The sequence below is a fragment of the Syngnathus scovelli genome, chromosome 3 (genome assembly GCF_024217435.2).
Source record: "Syngnathus scovelli strain Florida chromosome 3, RoL_Ssco_1.2, whole genome shotgun sequence".
Classification (NCBI taxonomy): domain Eukaryota; kingdom Metazoa; phylum Chordata; class Actinopteri; order Syngnathiformes; family Syngnathidae; genus Syngnathus; species Syngnathus scovelli.
Genome location: NC_090849.1, coordinates 14817439 through 14835149, shown reverse-complemented (window position 1 = coordinate 14835149; position 17711 = coordinate 14817439). Strand labels below are relative to the sequence as shown.

The window sequence follows — 17711 nt, the reverse complement described above, 5'->3', positions numbered from 1 at the left end:
AGAGAAAATAATTTCTCCGGAGAGAACACTCAGCAGAAACCCTCTCCTGTATTATCTTTCCCGGTGTTATCACTGGCAGCACCACCTTGCTCTCTTCTCTCGTTTCTAATCTGCATGTCCGGCGCCGTTAGCACGCCATCCCAACATAACTTGCCTCTGGCAGGAACTGACTGCCTCGTTCTGGCATTTTGACTATTTGCATTCTGATAATCGTTATTTCTCTTCTTTTTAAACAAAGTGCAATAATGTTGTGTGTTATTTCATTTATTATAAAAACATTACAAATATTTTTTGTTTGGAGGGGAGGGCTGGAATGTATTGATGGCATTTCCATTCATTTCAATAAGGAAAGATGATTTGAGATACAAGTCTTTCTAATTACGAGTGTACTCACAGAACAAATTAACTTATCTAGACACCACTGTATGTTCCCTTTCAAGACAGATTGTTTGGATTTTTTGATAACAAGAAATTAATTTGATTTTATACATAAGGGGCCGTCAGAATCTTAAAATGCTGCCTGTCTGTATTGTTATTAAAGCTTTTATGATTGCAAAAAAATGAACATGGAGAAGGCTATTTCTATTTTCATTATTTTCAATTGGGGGAAAAATGCAAAACAGATCAGAACCATCTAGTGTAGAAATATAAGAAGTGAAACTATGCACAACAAAATAATTTGCATCTGACTGCATCATATGTCAGATACGATCATATCGTATGTCAGGCTGAATATAACTTCAGAAAAAAGTCTTCCATTTGTCAAACTCGCAGCTGTAAGAAACTGACTGCCTCGTTCTGGCATTTTGACTATTTGCATTCTGATAATCGTTATTTCTCTTCTTTTTAAACAAAGTGCAATAATGTTGTGTGTTATTTCATTTATTATAAAAACATTACAAATATTTTTTGTTTGGAGGGGAGGGCTGGAATGTATTGATGGCATTTCCATTCATTTCAATAAGGAAAGATGATTTGAGATACAAGTCTTTCTAATTACGAGTGTACTCACAGAACAAATTAACTTATCTAGACACCACTGTATGTTCCCTTTCAAGACAGATTGTTTGGATTTTTTGATAACAAGAAATTAATTTGATTTTATACATAAGGGGCCGTCAGAATCTTAAAATGCTGCCTGTCTGTATTGTTATTAAAGCTTTTATGATTGCAAAAAAATGAACATGGAGAAGGCTATTTCTATTTTCATTATTTTCAATTGGGGGAAAAATGCAAAACAGATCAGAACCATCTAGTGTAGAAATATAAGAAGTGAAACTATGCACAACAAAATAATTTGCATCTGACTGCATCATATGTCAGATACGATCATATCGTATGTCAGGCTGAATATAACTTCAGAAAAAAGTCTTCCATTTGTCAAACTCGCAGCTGTAAGAGTAGGGTTGCATTTAGGTGAAAACAGTGCAATCATGTCTTCAGTAAGATTTATAATGTGGGAAAATGAGTTCTACACATCATAATGTCCTTTGGTTGTATGTCTCTGGCTGGATTTATGTTATTAGGTCCTATGAGGAAGCTGTTTCTTTTCACAATGCATGTCCAAAAAGGTCAAAAACATCAACTATAAAAATTGAAAAGCCATCTGGAATGTCCAAGTCTACTCACAAAAAAACTTAATGTGGCGTTTACTACAACGTAGGAGTCTCCTGTAAGAATTAAGGGGTTTGTAGTGTTGACACAATAGATCACAATGTGTGATGAATTCATAACATTCTGATAAAAAGGGCAGTTTGGGGGATTTACTCTCCGACATTAATGTAGCTGTAGCTCTACAGTCTAATCCTTCTATAAACCACAACACTCTTGATCCAACGCAAAGGATCACTGCTTGCATTTAGAGTGCATACAAAGTCTATTTCATAAATTTGGCAGGAACGATTTAAAGAGTGCTAATGAAATGTGCCGATGTGTGCATATAGCTAATGGAATTATTAGAATTATTGAACAATCAATCCTTGTGACTCATAATCCTGACTGGATCAGACATGTTTTGAAACCCAATCTAGCCTGCGGCTTTAACAGGAGACTTAACATATTCTGATCTCCACGACTCACACCTCAGCCTAGAGATAAAGAGTCCTCGTTCATGCTATCAAGACAAACAGGCTCTGTGCTTATACATTAGATTGTTATTTCATTTGGAAAGCTAAAGTCCAGTTTGGTATGAGGGTAACTAAAGACCAAATTTCAGCAATCGTTAAAGCTCTTCAGATAATGATTTTGGGTTTATATTTTGATTTGTTTACTCATAACGTTGTGTGTTATGTAAGGGATATGGAATAATAAGCAACTGTGAATAACTGAATGATATATTTGAAGTCTCCGAATGGTTGGAGTAAGGCAGTTGGACCATATTTCTGAACGCACCCATGATTAGGGATGGGGATGTGGTGTGTGAGTCAAAGCTCTAATGTTCTTGGTCTCGTTTTTTTTTATTTTTGTAAAAATAAATAAAATACAATAAATTATATATACATTAAAATAAAATAAATGTCCCCCTCAAAAAGTGACTTATACTTATTCTTGAGTGACAAGTGTTTTTCTTCTTCATGATGTATTTTAGGACTGTGTGACTCCCAATAATATAGTTTTATAGTGACAGTTCAACCTCCATGAATCACACACTCAATACATGCTACATGTTACACAGTTTTTTCAACAAATATGGTACCATCCATATTATGTATTGCTTGTCCTCATTCAACTAGAGATACATGGAGACTTATAGGAAATTTAGAGTCATGAATAAATGTATGCTGTATGTTTTTGGACGAAAAATTCTAGCAAACATGGGGAGAACGTGCAAACTTCACACTGCAAGGTTAAAATCAAACCTCAGAATTATGAGGCAGACGTGCTCACCACGATACCATTGTGCTCCCCAGTGTCATATATATCAACATGAAATACCCCATGACAAAAATAAACAATACAATCTACAAACATTGCAGGAGGCAAAATTTTTGTACACCGGGACAAGGTTGGCATGTTGTTGCGTACCTAAAAAAACAGCATGAGTCTAAAAAAAAAATACTAGCAGGAGACAATAAATGACTTGAAGCATCATCATTTTGTCGGTTATGCTTGTGGAACTGTTGGCTTGGAGCCTGTCTTCCAAAAATATGTATTGCTGCTACAGCAATGAGCCGTGGATGAAAGCACAAAAAGCAGCAAACATGCACGTTTTTACGTAAATCCGCATGTGTGGAGAGAGACCGGTCGGTCCAGCCGGGCGTCGACAGCGGGAGTCATCAAAGAGACTTTGCTGCCAACGTATCTCACAAAAGCCCCAAACAATGGCAGGAAGGGGACTGTAAGTCTTCAGGAGATGAGCCACACACAAACATCTTCAAGTACAATTCACTCGACAGGCGCTGAGGTTGGGGGAGAGCGTGGTGGGCCGTTCTATTTCCTGTTTTTACCTCCCGGGTGAGTGGTGACGAGGGCCTGCGTGTGCCAGCACCACTAATGACTCAAAAGGAGGCACTCTCAAAATCATTCAATACACAATCATGCCCACAATGGAAGCAGTGGAGACCCGTACACATCCCGTAGTCCACATGTACATTATCTCATCATTAGTGATGATGCCAAGTGAATGAACACAATGGTTAGTTAAGCGCCTCCTCACACAGAGGACATCCTCCCCATATGGTGGGAGGTGGGGGGTGAGTCTGGCTCCACTACTAATCTTCTCCCAATGTTTATAAAATAAACAGCCCCCTGAACACCCCCTAACCTACATGCTGCCCGGTCTCCCTCCTGCCTGAACCCTCACATTGCATCTGGATGACCTATGACCTCTACCGTTTGTACTATGTTTCCTGTCCAGTGCGGCCGGCACCGATATGGCATCATGGCCAAATCTGCTATGTAAGCATTTTCCATGCATCGGAAGAGGAGATTACCAACATCCCCATACGTGGATGTGGTACACACCATTTCCAACTCACTGAGGGTTAAAGGATCATGAATCGTGAAGTCACACAGGAAGTTTAAAAATATTTATGATAGAACAAGTATCGCTAAAGAAATCCATTTTCAGATTGAAAGACATTGCTCCTGAGTTAATTCGGCCCAGCGGTGTTGGAATGAGACGAGATAAGCCCACGGTTGTGCTCCATCAACACAGGGGGCTTGCCAAAGCGAGTATAGAGTTACAAACAGCTACTCCTCTGGGGCTCAGTAGGAGTGGGCTTGGTGGAAGGGGGCTACGGCAAAGACACGGGAGCTGGCTAATCTACCGCCAGCCGGGCTGCCTGCTGATGCCCACCATCTGTGCCTGTTACTCATCACCTACCGGGCCGGCCAGGAGCCTCTGCTGGCTCACAAATGAGTAAACAAACACCCTGAGAGAATCACTTAGAAGCTAATTCTCTACCTGGACACATGTTATTAAGCTCGTATCAGTGCTTGTCAATAAGAAAGGCGACTACTGGAAGTGTGTGTAGATACTGTAGTTAAATTGCTATGGAGACAAATGAGGAAAAAGTTCTGATAAGGCACTTTGTATACGAAGCAGCTTTAGGACCAGGCTCTTTCGTCCTGGCTGTGTTTATTGCTACGTGTGGAATACAATCAGTGTGGAAAACTAATCAAAATAATCTGCGATATATAAATAAACGTTTGCAATGCAGTAAAGCTGCAAAAAGTAAACCATGATGTAATGAGTTACAACTGCAGCTGTATAGATCTTGTCGGCGTCACTGATTTTCTGACCGTGAGCAACGCAATTGGTAAATTTGGCTGCTTCAGATTGCCTCATGTTTTGGAAAAAAAACATGTCAGATAAATCAGCACAAACCTTCGCAAGTGTTGGGAAATAGGTGTCCCTTTCATGCTTCATTTACTTGACGAGACCTCCTGTCAGAGTTGCGTATGCCTCTGGCACTGCTCAGGCAAGAGGTGTGGAGAGCTAAGAGGTCAGGAGGATGAGAAGAAGAGACGTGGTGGGGGAGAAGTGCAATGATGGAGATTAAATGAATTGCCTATAAGTCCTCAAGGTGCAGCACAGGTGTGGAGTACTTACCCCTACATAACCCCTACACGCCCATCGTTTGGGGTGAAAATATCCTGTGGGCACTGAGTCAAGCGGCTAATTAGCAGACACATTTACTCTGCCTCATTTAACTTTATACTGTGCACTAACATCCACACATTTCACTTGATGTAATGTCAAATTGGGCAAATTCAAGAGTTCTGCTATCGCTACAAATCAAAAGCAAAGATTAGAAATCAAGCGCCATTGATAGGCACCACACAACATTCATACGCTCCCTAATCCAAGCAGGCCCGTGGGAATTTGTGGAACGAGAGCCATGATGATATTTTAAGTACTTTGCTAAATGCACCCAAGAGATTCTTGGGGTTGTTATCCTACGTTAAATTTACCATCTAACAGCCATATGTGCAGCCATTTGCGGACCATAAATGGAACTGAAGCGACACAGTGAAAACATTACAGGTGCTAAAACACAATTTCAAAGATTCCATTGGGAAGCGCTGCTCAAGACTTAAACATTAACCATTACGAAAAGAAAAAAAACTATGTCGCAATACAATTGCTGCTTAAGATGGACAGGTATAGCCTATGAATATTTATGAGGCCAGCTGCCATCTTTTGCATATATGACAGCCAAAGTGTAGAGAGTGAGAAACGGCATTCGTGGTGCATTGGAAATACATTTATAAAAGCAGTAGTGGTCTACTAGACCGAAAACTGGGTCTAAAGATGGGGATGTTTGAACGTTCACAAAACTCAAGAACAGAAGTGTTTTTGTGAATTTGCCCACATTGCCACACAAGTTTGAGGAAATGTGTTGAAAAAACAAATCAAAATGATGACATTCTTTATAAATGCTAGTGGTTACAGAAGAATTTCATGTCGATTTAGATAAAGGTACAGATTAACAAGCTTTTCATCACTTTTATTTTGGCATATAGTGAGACAAGGTTTGTATTTTCAGGGCAGCTCAGGGAATATAACTACATTTTATACATTTTGGTCTGGATCCAAACACGAATTCAGCTGTGACAGATATAAAAATGTTTCCTTCTTTGTCCTTGATTTATTATTCTTTTAGTCACGTTACTTGTGGTCTATTACACATTCGATGATTAAGCAGCTTTGAGGTTTGTACTTTTCTGAGGGCTGTTTAATTGTGCACAATAACAACAATTATACGATCATGAAAATCGTAGCAACTCCAAAACCCAGAGGAGGAAAATAAAAATTCTGACGTTTCCTTTGGCAAATAAACACAAGGTCCATACAACCACAAATGGTATTATTCAATTATCCACTTTGGCTCTCGCACTGGGAATCCCTCTTCATGCCTCTTTCACAAAGACAAATGATTTCCCTTGTAAAGCAATAAATATTTTTGATTCCCTCAGCTCGCCGACGCTCACCCGCACCACAGCGGCCACCTCGTCCGCCCTCACATTTGCTACTCGGGCCTGTTAACTCAACCTGAGTCAACCTGTTATGCTCCGTCAAACGTGGGAATCGGATACCTGAGGAACACGGGCGCCTTTTGCTTTGTACCCCCATCCCAGTGTTTTAACACATTGATCTTAGAAGCTGGGAGAAATTCACCTCACCCGCCCCACATGAATCAAGCATTGTGACGGGGGTCCGTTGGGATCACACAGAGAATTACAAGCTTCTCCTTTAAGCCGGGGACGGGAGGCGGGATGGCCCACTCGAAGCGTATATTTCCGTTGAAGAAGAGATAAATCAGATCATCTCTGGAGTGAGGAGCAGAGCACAGAGCGAGCCTTCTTGCTCGATCTCCTTTGACATGTAAATGCAACGGTGGCACTGAAAGAGGGCCAGGTGTCCCAAGCAAAGAGGCAAAGCGTGACGGTGCATGCATTCCTCCGGGACCTCCACCGTTAACTGTTGCTGTGCCTCATACGGGTAAACTCATACGGGAGAGAAGAACACCTTGTAGAAATGCAGCGGTGGGAAGTAACTAAATACACAGGCTTGGTTAAAGTTGATTTTTCAGCCATCTTTACTTTACATTTGACATACTGTCTGCATTCAATGACTTCTAAAGCATTTGACTGCTTGGGAGCAGATAATATTGATAGAAACACTTCAGAAATAATTCAGGTGATTTTGTCAGCAGTCACATCATCGATAAATACAGAGGAACCAGTTCTATTGGCGGCCATAAATGCCCACCTGGCCATAGAACAGCTGAGCAGCCAGTTGTCCTATTACTTTTGAGAGGCACAAATAAACTGTTGTATGCGCTATGGTTCACCAAATTGACAACTAAATACCCTTAAACGGTCAAATCTGCAGTTAAAGCTCATCTCATCTTGTTTCCTTTCAAATTCTTTGTGGTGGTGTTAGGAACCAAAACAATGGGAATTATATTGTCGCAATATTTGGGCCTGACCATCTAAGGCAGGAAGGAACAGACAGCAGCAAGTCAACGACATGGAGGACCAAGAACCAAGGAGCATAAATAATGACAAGAACGACGATGACAAGATATTCCCCATCCAAGGCTTTATTAACAGACTAGTTGCTAGGCTTTTTTTAAACTTTTTAAATTTTTATTTAATGACTTCAATCAGTCAGTCTACTTTTACTTTCAGAAGTCATTTTGAACACATATCGTACTTCTACTAGAGTACACTGTGTCACACCTGTAGCATTGCAACATCAGCAGGTGTTCCCTGTCAAACGCAACACATATTGTGTCTTTCTATGAAATGCAATAGAAACAGCAAGTTCCAAGCTGCGTGTGATATGCCGCCTTCTTTTGTAATTTGATCCACTGGAGACCAGAGGTCACAAGTTAACAGCTGCAGTTCTCGCCTTGCTGGACGATTAGGACTAAGTTAGCCACCTTCGCTGGATCATCAAGGTGGCAATTTGCGTGAACTCCTTGTGGCCTGGGGCAACATACTAAATGCCTTAACTGGATGAAATGGCTTGGACAATTAAATAAGGAATTAAGAAAACAATAGAAGTCCGTCATTAGTTTAAAGACACAGGGAATGACCTCCGGAGCGAGGGTGAAGTGCTGAAGTCTCGGTGTCGAAAGGTTAAATACTTGTACAATGAAGTAACACTCTCCTCACACGCACTACTGTCCAAATCTTGCTGTCTCATTAGCAGGACGAGCAGAACTAGACGCCACAACAGTGACTGGTTAGAGATAAGACTTTGTACCATGCAGCCCTATCCGAGATGACACATTTGACAAGGTGCAGTTCCGTGGAGAACGTTATCACAAGGTTTAAGGGGCCTGTATTTCACAAAAACACAACAATAGTGGCATTGTGCAACTGTTATATTGTGCAACTGTTATTATTCCATCTAGGCTTTTTCTTCTGTACATACAATTATAATGTATTAAAAATGCAACAAACAAACAATTCCAATGGAGTTGGAAGTCGGGACGTTGTGTAAAATGTAAATAAAAACAAACAATGAGAATTGACAATCCTTTTCAATTAACATTCAACTGAATACAGCACACTACCAAGATGTTTAGTGTCCCTGTGCCTATGTGGCAATAGCTTTTATATAATGGTGCTGCTTGTTTTTTTTAATGTAGTGATGGCCTTTAAATGTTGGGTTTCAGCTTTACGTGCAGAGATTTCTCCCCGTTCTCTGCAGCTTTTTATGGCATTACGGATTGTAGATGAAGAAATCCCTAAATTATTTCCAATGGTATGTTGAGAAACATTCTCAAACTGCTGTTGTTTTAGACCCACTCATAACATTTTCCAATAAACCTGCTATAAAGTTCCAAACAGGTGTTTTTTTAGCATTCCTCATTGGTCAACTCTCCCAGTCTTAGAGGCATCAAATTCACATTGAGTGAATAATTGCACCCACCAAATGAATAGCACATAAATAGATAAATAGCTATCAGTTTGAACTTCTCTTCTATATGTTGTCCTTGCATTCAATTGAACGTAGGTAAAAAGTATTCTAAATATTTATAAATTATAAATCATTGTTTATTTGCTTTTTATTCTGTTTTACAAAACATCCTAAACTCATTGCAATTAAAAAAAATCATAAAAAATGTAGTGTATATGAAGAAACTCCTAAAACAAGATGTCTATAGGAATAAAATCATTATTATTCCTTTTTCAGAGACATGTTAAACATTTGAATTTCTCAACATTTTATCTTGTAATAAAGTGCTCCTGTATGAACTTCGCATTTATGCATTTTTAGATTGATTTCAACAGCTCAAAGTGTGCAAACAATGTCCTTGTTTTATCACTTCGTACAAGATTGCAGGCGAAATATTCAACAAATGCGTTCATTAGGCCCATCCAAGCTGCCACGTTCTCCTCAACTAAAGCTTCGTTTTAGTCACGACTATACCGCGCCATCTACTGGTTGTTTTAAGACAGTTGCCACATACAGAAAACGCTAATTCAGCCATTGTTTCAAAGGGCGGAAAAATAATTGAGATAAAGTTGCTCAAAATTGAAAACAATTTATTTGATTAAAACATTTTTAACATGTTGCAAAGTGCCTCTTGGTTGCCATTACACATATTTCATAACCCATCTAAGGATGGTATAATAAAAAATATTCAGAATATTTTCCGGATAAGTTTATTTATAGCACAAAGGCTTTTCCCCAACTTGCTGAAAGTCAAGTTTTTATCTAGTGTTGCAAAGTTGATACAAAGTAAAAAATATATAGTATGGGGATATAGTGAAGCTGTTCCAAAGTAGTTTGAAAATGTGGCATCTCCCAGAAGTTACCATTTCCATGGAAAGATGTTGGAAAACATTTAATTGCTTTGTAGAAGATCCACAAAACATTGTTCAAATTTTTACACCTCCCAACAAAAGAAGCCTAACAAGAAGGCTTAAAAATTGTACAAATAGATCAGATGAGGAGGAGAATAGCCAAGCAATTGCAAAAGGAAGGTCAGCACCATTATGCAAAAGGGAAGGCTTGACAGAAAGCTCATGCAAAGTCATTAGTTACACTGATTAGCGTTTGGCAAACAAGCACATTAGATATTAAGATGCCAGGAATGTTGATACAGTGTTATTGAGGCTTCTGCCGAAACACAAATCTGTTTCTGCAACTCAAAAGCTACAGAAAGTGGCACAGTGACTGTGGGTAAACTTATCCACATGAAAGAAAAATGGCAATGTTTTGTGCAGCAGCAAGGCTTTTGTGACAGAAAATAAATAACTGTGAAAAGATACAAAGTACAATGTCAGGACAGATTTGAATGGAAATGTAAGACTATAAAAAAATGAAATGCTCGAGTGTTCAATATGCAAGTTGAAAACAAAAGACACTCCCTAAAATAAGATTGTCTCCCAACAGACTGTGTGGTGATAAGCTTCCCTAACAGGGAACGAATGACAGCTGGCAACCGGCCAAATGAAGCCATGGTTGCCCATTACAGTAGGAAGTGTTTATTAAAAAAAAACTGTATTCAGGAGTAGTGTAGTGTTGAATTTGAGTGAACAACAACAAAACACATCCCCATTAACTTTGGCAATTTGCTTCCGCGACATCAAAAAGTACGTTGTCATTTCAAGGAAGTTAAGCGTTGCGATGTCGAGCGTGTCAAGGCTGTTTTAGACGGGGGCAGGACATCAGTTTTAAAGGCCAAACCGGTATCTGAAGATGAGTTACTCATCCATGGCTGGTTGCTGGCTGAAGTGTGTGCTGGTGCTTCTCACATAGCTTCAGAATTACAGGTACGTATCCTGGTCTATGCTGCTGAGGCTGTGTGTGGATTGCTGGAGGGAAATCTCTTTGGCAGAGGGGAGGTCTGCAGAAGGTGCATGGCCCTGCTGAAGCGGGTCTGCTTGAGTCTGTGGCACAGCCTCCAGGGCCTTGCTGAGCACCGGAGGCGGGGCTGGCGGAAAAGCAGGTGGGGGCGGCGTGGCGTTGGGAAGAGGGTAAGGGTTTGGAATCTCCTCAGGGAGCTGCGACTTCTTCAGGGTTTTCTTTTTGGTCTTCTGCTCCTTGCCCTTTAGCAGTGGGCCGAGCTCCGCCTCCTCCAGTAAAATGGTGGGGTACTGCTGGAGATCCTGGCGCCTCGGGGGGTCAGCCAGCATGATGATTCGGGCCCCGTGCATCCTCTGTGGGGATTTGAAATTGAGCTCGCCGCGACTCTTCTTCCAGCGCTTAAGCTGGGTGTGATGTTCCCTTTCCACGTCTCGGGCCGTAATTTGCACTTCCAAGATCTGTGTCAGGAAGACACGCGTCATTCGGATACACATGAGTCATTCAGATCATTTTCCAAGGAATAGATGATGGGAAATACAGCAAGTTGCAGCCTTGTCTGGTCTTTGTGTTGAAACGTTGTAACTTAACATTGTAACCCGCCAAAGGCCTCTGCCAGGGTCACCAGTGGTCAAGTTGCACAGACGTCTTATTATAAAGACTGGGTGAGCCCTTTTGGATGTGAACACTCCTTATTCTCCACAGTCCATTAAATCAGTAAGAACCATTCTCCAAAAGGCTGTGCCGTTTTGCCCTACAGATGGCGCTGCAGTTAGATAACCAGAAATCCATATACTGACAGCAACAGCCAGAGTTCAAAGGTAACAACTTAAGATTTTTGTAAATTTCCTCACTGTGCCAAGAAAGTCAAGTTTTGTCTTGAAAATGAAAATGTTTAGAGGGAATTTACAAGATATTCTCAAGTGTTAGACTGCTGACACGACAGTCAGCTGATTCAAACAAATGATGAAAATTGGCTTGAATTGTGTCCAAGCACTTCCTCAAAGAGTCATGTATGTACAATTATGGTCATTTCCTTTGCGTTCATAATGCATGCTGCAATGGCGCTACTTTTTCTAAAATTCAAAGCACTGTCTGGAAGCTTGGCTGTCAGGGAGGAGTGTACACTGGCTTAACTGATTTCTTTCTTTCCATGACTTTCTATGACTTCATTCAGTGATTTCATAATGTGTGGGATTGTGTGTGTTTGTACGATGATGACTGTGTGAGTTTCCAGAAATTGTAGTCCACAAAAAATTCAACACCCATGTTGCTGATGTTCTCCAATGAATTATTTGTATTGGACCTCACACTATTTGAACTGATGCTAACAAAAGAATTATCACTTGGTGCGAGCACATTTTGATAGTAGCACCCACCCTGGTGTGTGAGCGCTATTCATACATCGTGAATAAAGTTACTGCTTTTACCTCTCGGACGAGGAATCCCTCCTGCATGTATCGAGGCTCCACAGCTCGGAGAAGCTCCATGGTTTCATACTGGCCCTGGCAGGCCTTCAGCTTCTCACGACTACCCAGCATGCACTTGAGCAGTACCAAGCCTACTCTGAAGATTATTTTCACACCTGATTTTCACAAGAGAAAGACAAAAGTGGAGCACAGTTATTAATCCGAGTTTCAGGTATATAAAGTAAAAACACATGCAGTACCAGCTCAGTTTTTTTCAGAACGTGCGTGAATTTCTAAATAACACCAAAGTCATTTTAGCTGCAGTTGCAGCAGGATGAATTCAGAGGCAATTTAGGGCTTATCTGCTCACATTCAGCCATGTGCTTCAGAACTAATTGGACGGCACATCAGAGTGCAGATGGACAATGCAATCTGGGAAAGCAGTATTTTGAAGGCAAAAAAGTGGAATGCTATGCAATGGCCAAGTCAATTACCTGACCTGAATCGAATTGGACATGAATTTCAATTGCCAATGACAAAACTAAATGGAAATGGGCCTCAGGAACAAGCAGGACCTGAAGCTTGAGCTTGCGTTGAAGCCCCAATATTTATGGAACAGGCTCAAGTAGGACCCTTAGCTTGCGTTGATGCCCCAATATTTATGGAACAGGCTGTAGCCTTTGTGTATGATTTTGACCCTGGGTGGCCAAGAGAAAAAGAAAGTGCAAATAGAAATACATCAAATGTCATAAATATATACTGTATAACATTCTTGGCCATGACATTTGTAAATTTCAGAGACGTACCGTCACAGAGGAACATGTCCCAGACACGTAACACAGACGCCCATGGCAATGTTCTAGAGAAGGCGCACATAAACCATTCAGTCATGTAGAGGATGGGATCAATCTTGTGTTTCTCCAAATGGCGGAAGGCTAATGGAGAGACGCGTCGCAGCAAAGCAAACAGAATTTCTCCATCCAACTGTATAGCTTCCTAAGAGACAAACAGACAGGAGAGCCGTTAACACGGGGGATCAAGAATCAAGCGCTCTTCTGCATAAAAGCGTGGATGTTACACTACTAAAAAAAACAAACAAAAAAAACAGTCCAATCACATCATGTTCCTGCACGTTTTAGAAAGACAGCAGAAATTACACAACATCTTTATTACCAAAAATTTTTTGTTTCTACTCGAGGGCAAAATCCCAAAGTATCATTAATCATCCATTATCACATTCTTGTTACACAATGACATTGTGACTGTGCTTCTTGATATTAGACCTATAAAATATTGGGTCATACTACAAGAAACAAACTGTACTCTTGTTTCAGTGTGATCATATCCGTCGTGGTTGCAGTGTGTTGCTCACCAGCCCTGGGCTGTAGTAACCAGGAAGATACTTCTCACAAATTTGCACCAGTCCCCAGAAGGCGTCCTTTGGGAAACACGTTGACAATAAAATCAGGCATTCATTTCAAAGGACAGTATTGTGATTACAGACACAACCAATAAGTGCAGTAGATATTGCTGGTATGCAGCTGGGGAGTCCATTAGATCCAGGAGGACCAACCTGGTGCCTGTGAGCACCAGGCAGCCCACAAGACCATATGAGTAGTCTGTGGGCCTTTTCTAAAAATAGCTCACCAGTGACGGAACTTGTGATTTTCTAGGAATGTGTATTTTAAAATGTGAACACTAGTAGAGATTTATTTAAAAAAAATCATATAATCTGTTTCGTAATTATTCTGAGAAATCACTGACATGTCTTCTCATAAAATAGTGTTATAAGTGTATACAGTCAAACTGGGGGCCCTTTGTATTAATCAATATCCAAGCATTATCTCCTTAGACAAACTTATCACAGCCTCAGTTATAGCACTCGATGGCACGAGGTTTCAATAAAACTGAGCTGTGCAATAAAAACTTTTGCTTAAAGACTCACGGGCGACGGCACCTTCACCATACTGTTTGCATGTGTTAGGAGGTGAAGCATGGGAGTGATGTACCTCAGCAGGCATGTGCATGAGTAACACAGCAGCAATGGGAGCTTGCGCCTGACAGTATCCCTCCTCTGGTTTGTAAAGAGTGTAGGCCTTCAGAACACGGAAAAGATCCTTCTGCCTGTGCACGGATACACAACAGTAGTCACAACCACACAGCAAAATTGACTTTTAGTGCATGTTCTCTCTGGTATGGGGTCGTACCCGTGTCCTCCCCGAGACACAAACATCTCATGGAATGGAAACTGTCGATGGAGATCTTTCTCAATCACGTCGCTCCATTTGGGATCCCCTGGCTGGCTATCCAACTCCTAGGATGGAACACATGAAGGGGCTGTAAATCTGTTTTTGTACAGTGAGGTTTGCAATTAAATAAACACTTCCTGCAAAAAAACTAAATATTAATACCCTAATGCTACATTTTAGAGACTGTATTGAATTGAACCATGATGTCCCTGACCTGAAACTTTCCTTGGTTCTGCTCTTTCTTGCCTTTGCCTCCTGAAAGGTAGAGCCACGCACGGCCTCGGAGAGAGGGAGGAATTCCTTTTTGGCATCGAAGCCTCACCTGGAACATGGTGAAAGACAGTGTCACAAAATACAGCAAGACAAAAGGAAACCCAACGTTTGTCACAACAGATGCTAAAATGAGAACATGAATGCAATAAGAATGTTGTTTGCATTTGATTCGTGCAGTATGCTCACGTCACCATGCACAAGTCTGTGCTGACATAACAAAAAGGCTCAAGTGATATCAAAACTCTAATACTAAATTTAGTAACTCATGGGACAAATGTTGTATTCTGAAATCAGAAAAAAAAAATCTTTTACTTCCTGACATTTGCAGCAGGTGAGCTATCGCCATTATCACAGAAATGCGCAAATAAAGCCATTGTTCTGTGCATTCCAATTATGTTGCTCCAGTCTGAACAAAAACAGTCTTAGATACACAAAGGATGTTTGGACAGTGTCTTGTTATACCAGTCTTATGTCAAGTCACTTGAGCCCCGCCCTGAATACGACGTTTTTTGTCACAAGGTGTGTCATGTGAAGGGAGAGGTCAAGTCCTACACCCTGCTGCTGACTCATGAAAATGAGGTCAAGTTGCAGCGCCGTGTTACTTTGCTTTACAGACACACACACAGCACCCTTAACTCTCATCTCAGTAAAAGGCATTAAATACGGCATTGGGAGTACAGACTCATACACTGCATATGTGCACATCATAAATATTGTTGGATTTATCACTTTTACAATGGCATTCCCGATCTTTTTATGACTTCTTATATAACGTGCTACAATGCTTGTAATGATATTTGATATGTTTGCTGTACCAGCAACAAACACACTGTGTCACACCTAAGTGATGTTTTGACTATATCAATGCAGGTAGTGTCAAAACAATTCTTGAACTGCATTTACTATTTACGTTAGCACCTGCAAAAATCTATGGTAGTCGTGACATTTTAAAAATATATATATTTATGTTGTGTTAATTACAGAAGGCTCCTGGACGCCATAGAAGTCTATGTCATACATCCTGAAGAGTATTGCTCATATATTGAACAGGCAGGAACTTCTTCAAATAAATGGACAATTTGTTGTAGAATTACAAGATCACAATGGAAAAGATACTGGCTGTACAATAATCCTTCAAAAACCCAGAAGCTGTTTTGATGGCTTGCCTAATGTGAACCACATTTTGTATTTTGACAGTTGGAACTATTTTTGGGGTCTGACCTTATTGAATCTCTTGATCATCCACTTGTCCCAATGATTGAGCATATCCAACCACTTCACCTCCCTTTGCCTGAGCACTGCTGTAGGTACATCCTGAGCCCTAGAGACACACATGAAACGAGGACATATATCATTTCGCTTTATGTAAGCACATGTTCCTTGCTTAAACAAACTGAACTATAAAAGGGTTGAAGCAAGCATTAAGCGACCGTCAGTGGTACAGAATAAACATCCAGAGTCTACTGTTAAAAGCAAAGGCTTTGAATGGAAGGGAATTGTGCATGTGTCATTTGTTTTAACAATTTAATTTGTGGTCATGTGAGTGCAAGTTAGTTTGAGGATTAACAATTCAGATCTGCCACGTTTAATAGCAAACTTTAAAGTCGCAGTATTTGCTCGACCCAAGTAAGTATCTGCAAGCTACAATACCAAAAATAGAGACCCACATTAAAAGCTCAGATTGAAGAAAATGTTATGAGTGAGTGAGTGAGGTCTGATGCTTTTAAAACTATATACAATTACCTCATCAGCAAAGGCGTGTAATTGAAGGCTATATTGCTTCAAAGGAGCTATTTTTAGGCACTCCACTGTGATTTACAACAGTTGATGGAACAAGAGGATCAGGAAAATGAACAATTTGTAATCTTTAACTTTGGAAGTAGCATTGGATTTGACAATGAAAACATGGACCAAAATTTGACAAAGGGACCAAAATAAGCTGTTTCGAACAACTTTATTAACTCACTGCTTTGGTGGATAATATTGATTGGCACAACTAAAAAAATGAAGCTTTTGCAGATACTTCAATAAAACACGGTTCAACTTGAGTGCACAGTCGGTTCATAATAAAGAAATCCACTGTTATAAAGGATTGCATTGTACGTTACAGGGAAGAAAACGCAGGGTATAATAACCACATTGTGCCACGCAGCTCTTGGATCATCAGGCAACCAGACAGTACAATGCACAAATCCCAAGAAAAATCACGTTTTCTGCAACTTGTTCTCATTCATTTGTTGTTTAAACGATTCAAACCACACAAGGGGGTACGGAAATCATAACACGGCGATCAAGCAGAATTAAAATGCAACTTACGACTCCTCTGTGTACTGTTGCGCTCCGCCAATAAATCCATATTTGTCGGTTTGTTTGTCGCTGGTGAAGCCATTGATCTCGGAATCGGAGCCGAGTGAGCTTTCGTCGTCGATTCGACTGCTACTGAGGGTCCGGATGCTCCTTGTGTCCACGGGGCGACGGCCGTTCTCCGTGTTGTCCATGTTAGCGTCGATAGCTAGCACGCTAGCGAGGTTAGCTCACGTCAGCGAGCCTGTTGACAAGCCCAAGTCAGAAACTGCTCTTTAAGCATATAACATGTTCACGTCAAATATCCCTGAGGCCATGATTTTCTGGATAGAAATGAAGAATTCACTGCTACGGTTCCCTCGCTATAACCATTAACAGGCGTCACGCCATAACAAGCCATGAAAACAAACTTGGGTTTAGAGCTACAGAAAAGTGAGTTCACCGAACATTAACTGCAATCCGAGGTTTAGCATTAGCTAACTAGGATGCTAAAGCAAACTTACGTTAACAGCTCGGAACTTGAACCCTTAGTATTCCTATACAGGCTCCACCGTCCATTGACGTTATGGTGTACTTCATTGCCAGGGGAACTAACTAATAAAAAGTAGATCGTGGAAATGTCAACAGCTCGCAGTGACGGCTGAGCTTGATGTCCTGTCAAATTGTGCCTCGACCAGCAGTCCTGCCCAGCGGAGCTAATGATTT

The 17711-nt window shown here is 40.7% G+C and overlaps 1 protein-coding gene across 1 annotated transcript; it reads right to left on the bottom strand.

Annotated features, from left to right (window-relative positions):
* Window positions 1-9490: 9490 nt before the first annotated feature.
* LOC125994657 (TBC1 domain family member 10A) lies at window positions 9491-17696 on the bottom strand. Its single transcript, XM_049764055.1, has 10 exons — window positions 17510-17696; window positions 17019-17250; window positions 15924-16023; window positions 14644-14751; window positions 14388-14494; window positions 14190-14304; window positions 13553-13618; window positions 12987-13176; window positions 12202-12356; window positions 9491-11232 (listed from the first exon to the last, which is right to left on the bottom strand). The coding sequence occupies exons 2-10, from the start codon at window positions 17198-17200 to the stop codon at window positions 10735-10737; spliced, it is 1521 nt and encodes a 506-aa protein (XP_049620012.1). The 5' UTR covers window positions 17201-17250; window positions 17510-17696; the 3' UTR covers window positions 9491-10734.
* Window positions 17697-17711: the final 15 nt, after the last annotated feature.

Bases quoted from the DNA above. Each gene is read 5' to 3' on its own strand.
- LOC125994657 (XM_049764055.1), bottom strand. From the start codon at position 17,200: ATGGACAACACGGAGAACGGCCGTCGCCCCGTGGACACAAGGAGCATC. The intron at 13,619-14,189 runs GTACATCACTCC...TGTTTCCCAAAG, and splicing joins TCATGCACATGCCTGCTGAG to GACGCCTTCTGGGGACTGGT. The intron at 11,233-12,201 runs GTAAAAGCAGTA...TTCCTGACACAG, and splicing joins AGGGATTCCTCGTCCGAGAG to ATCTTGGAAGTGCAAATTAC.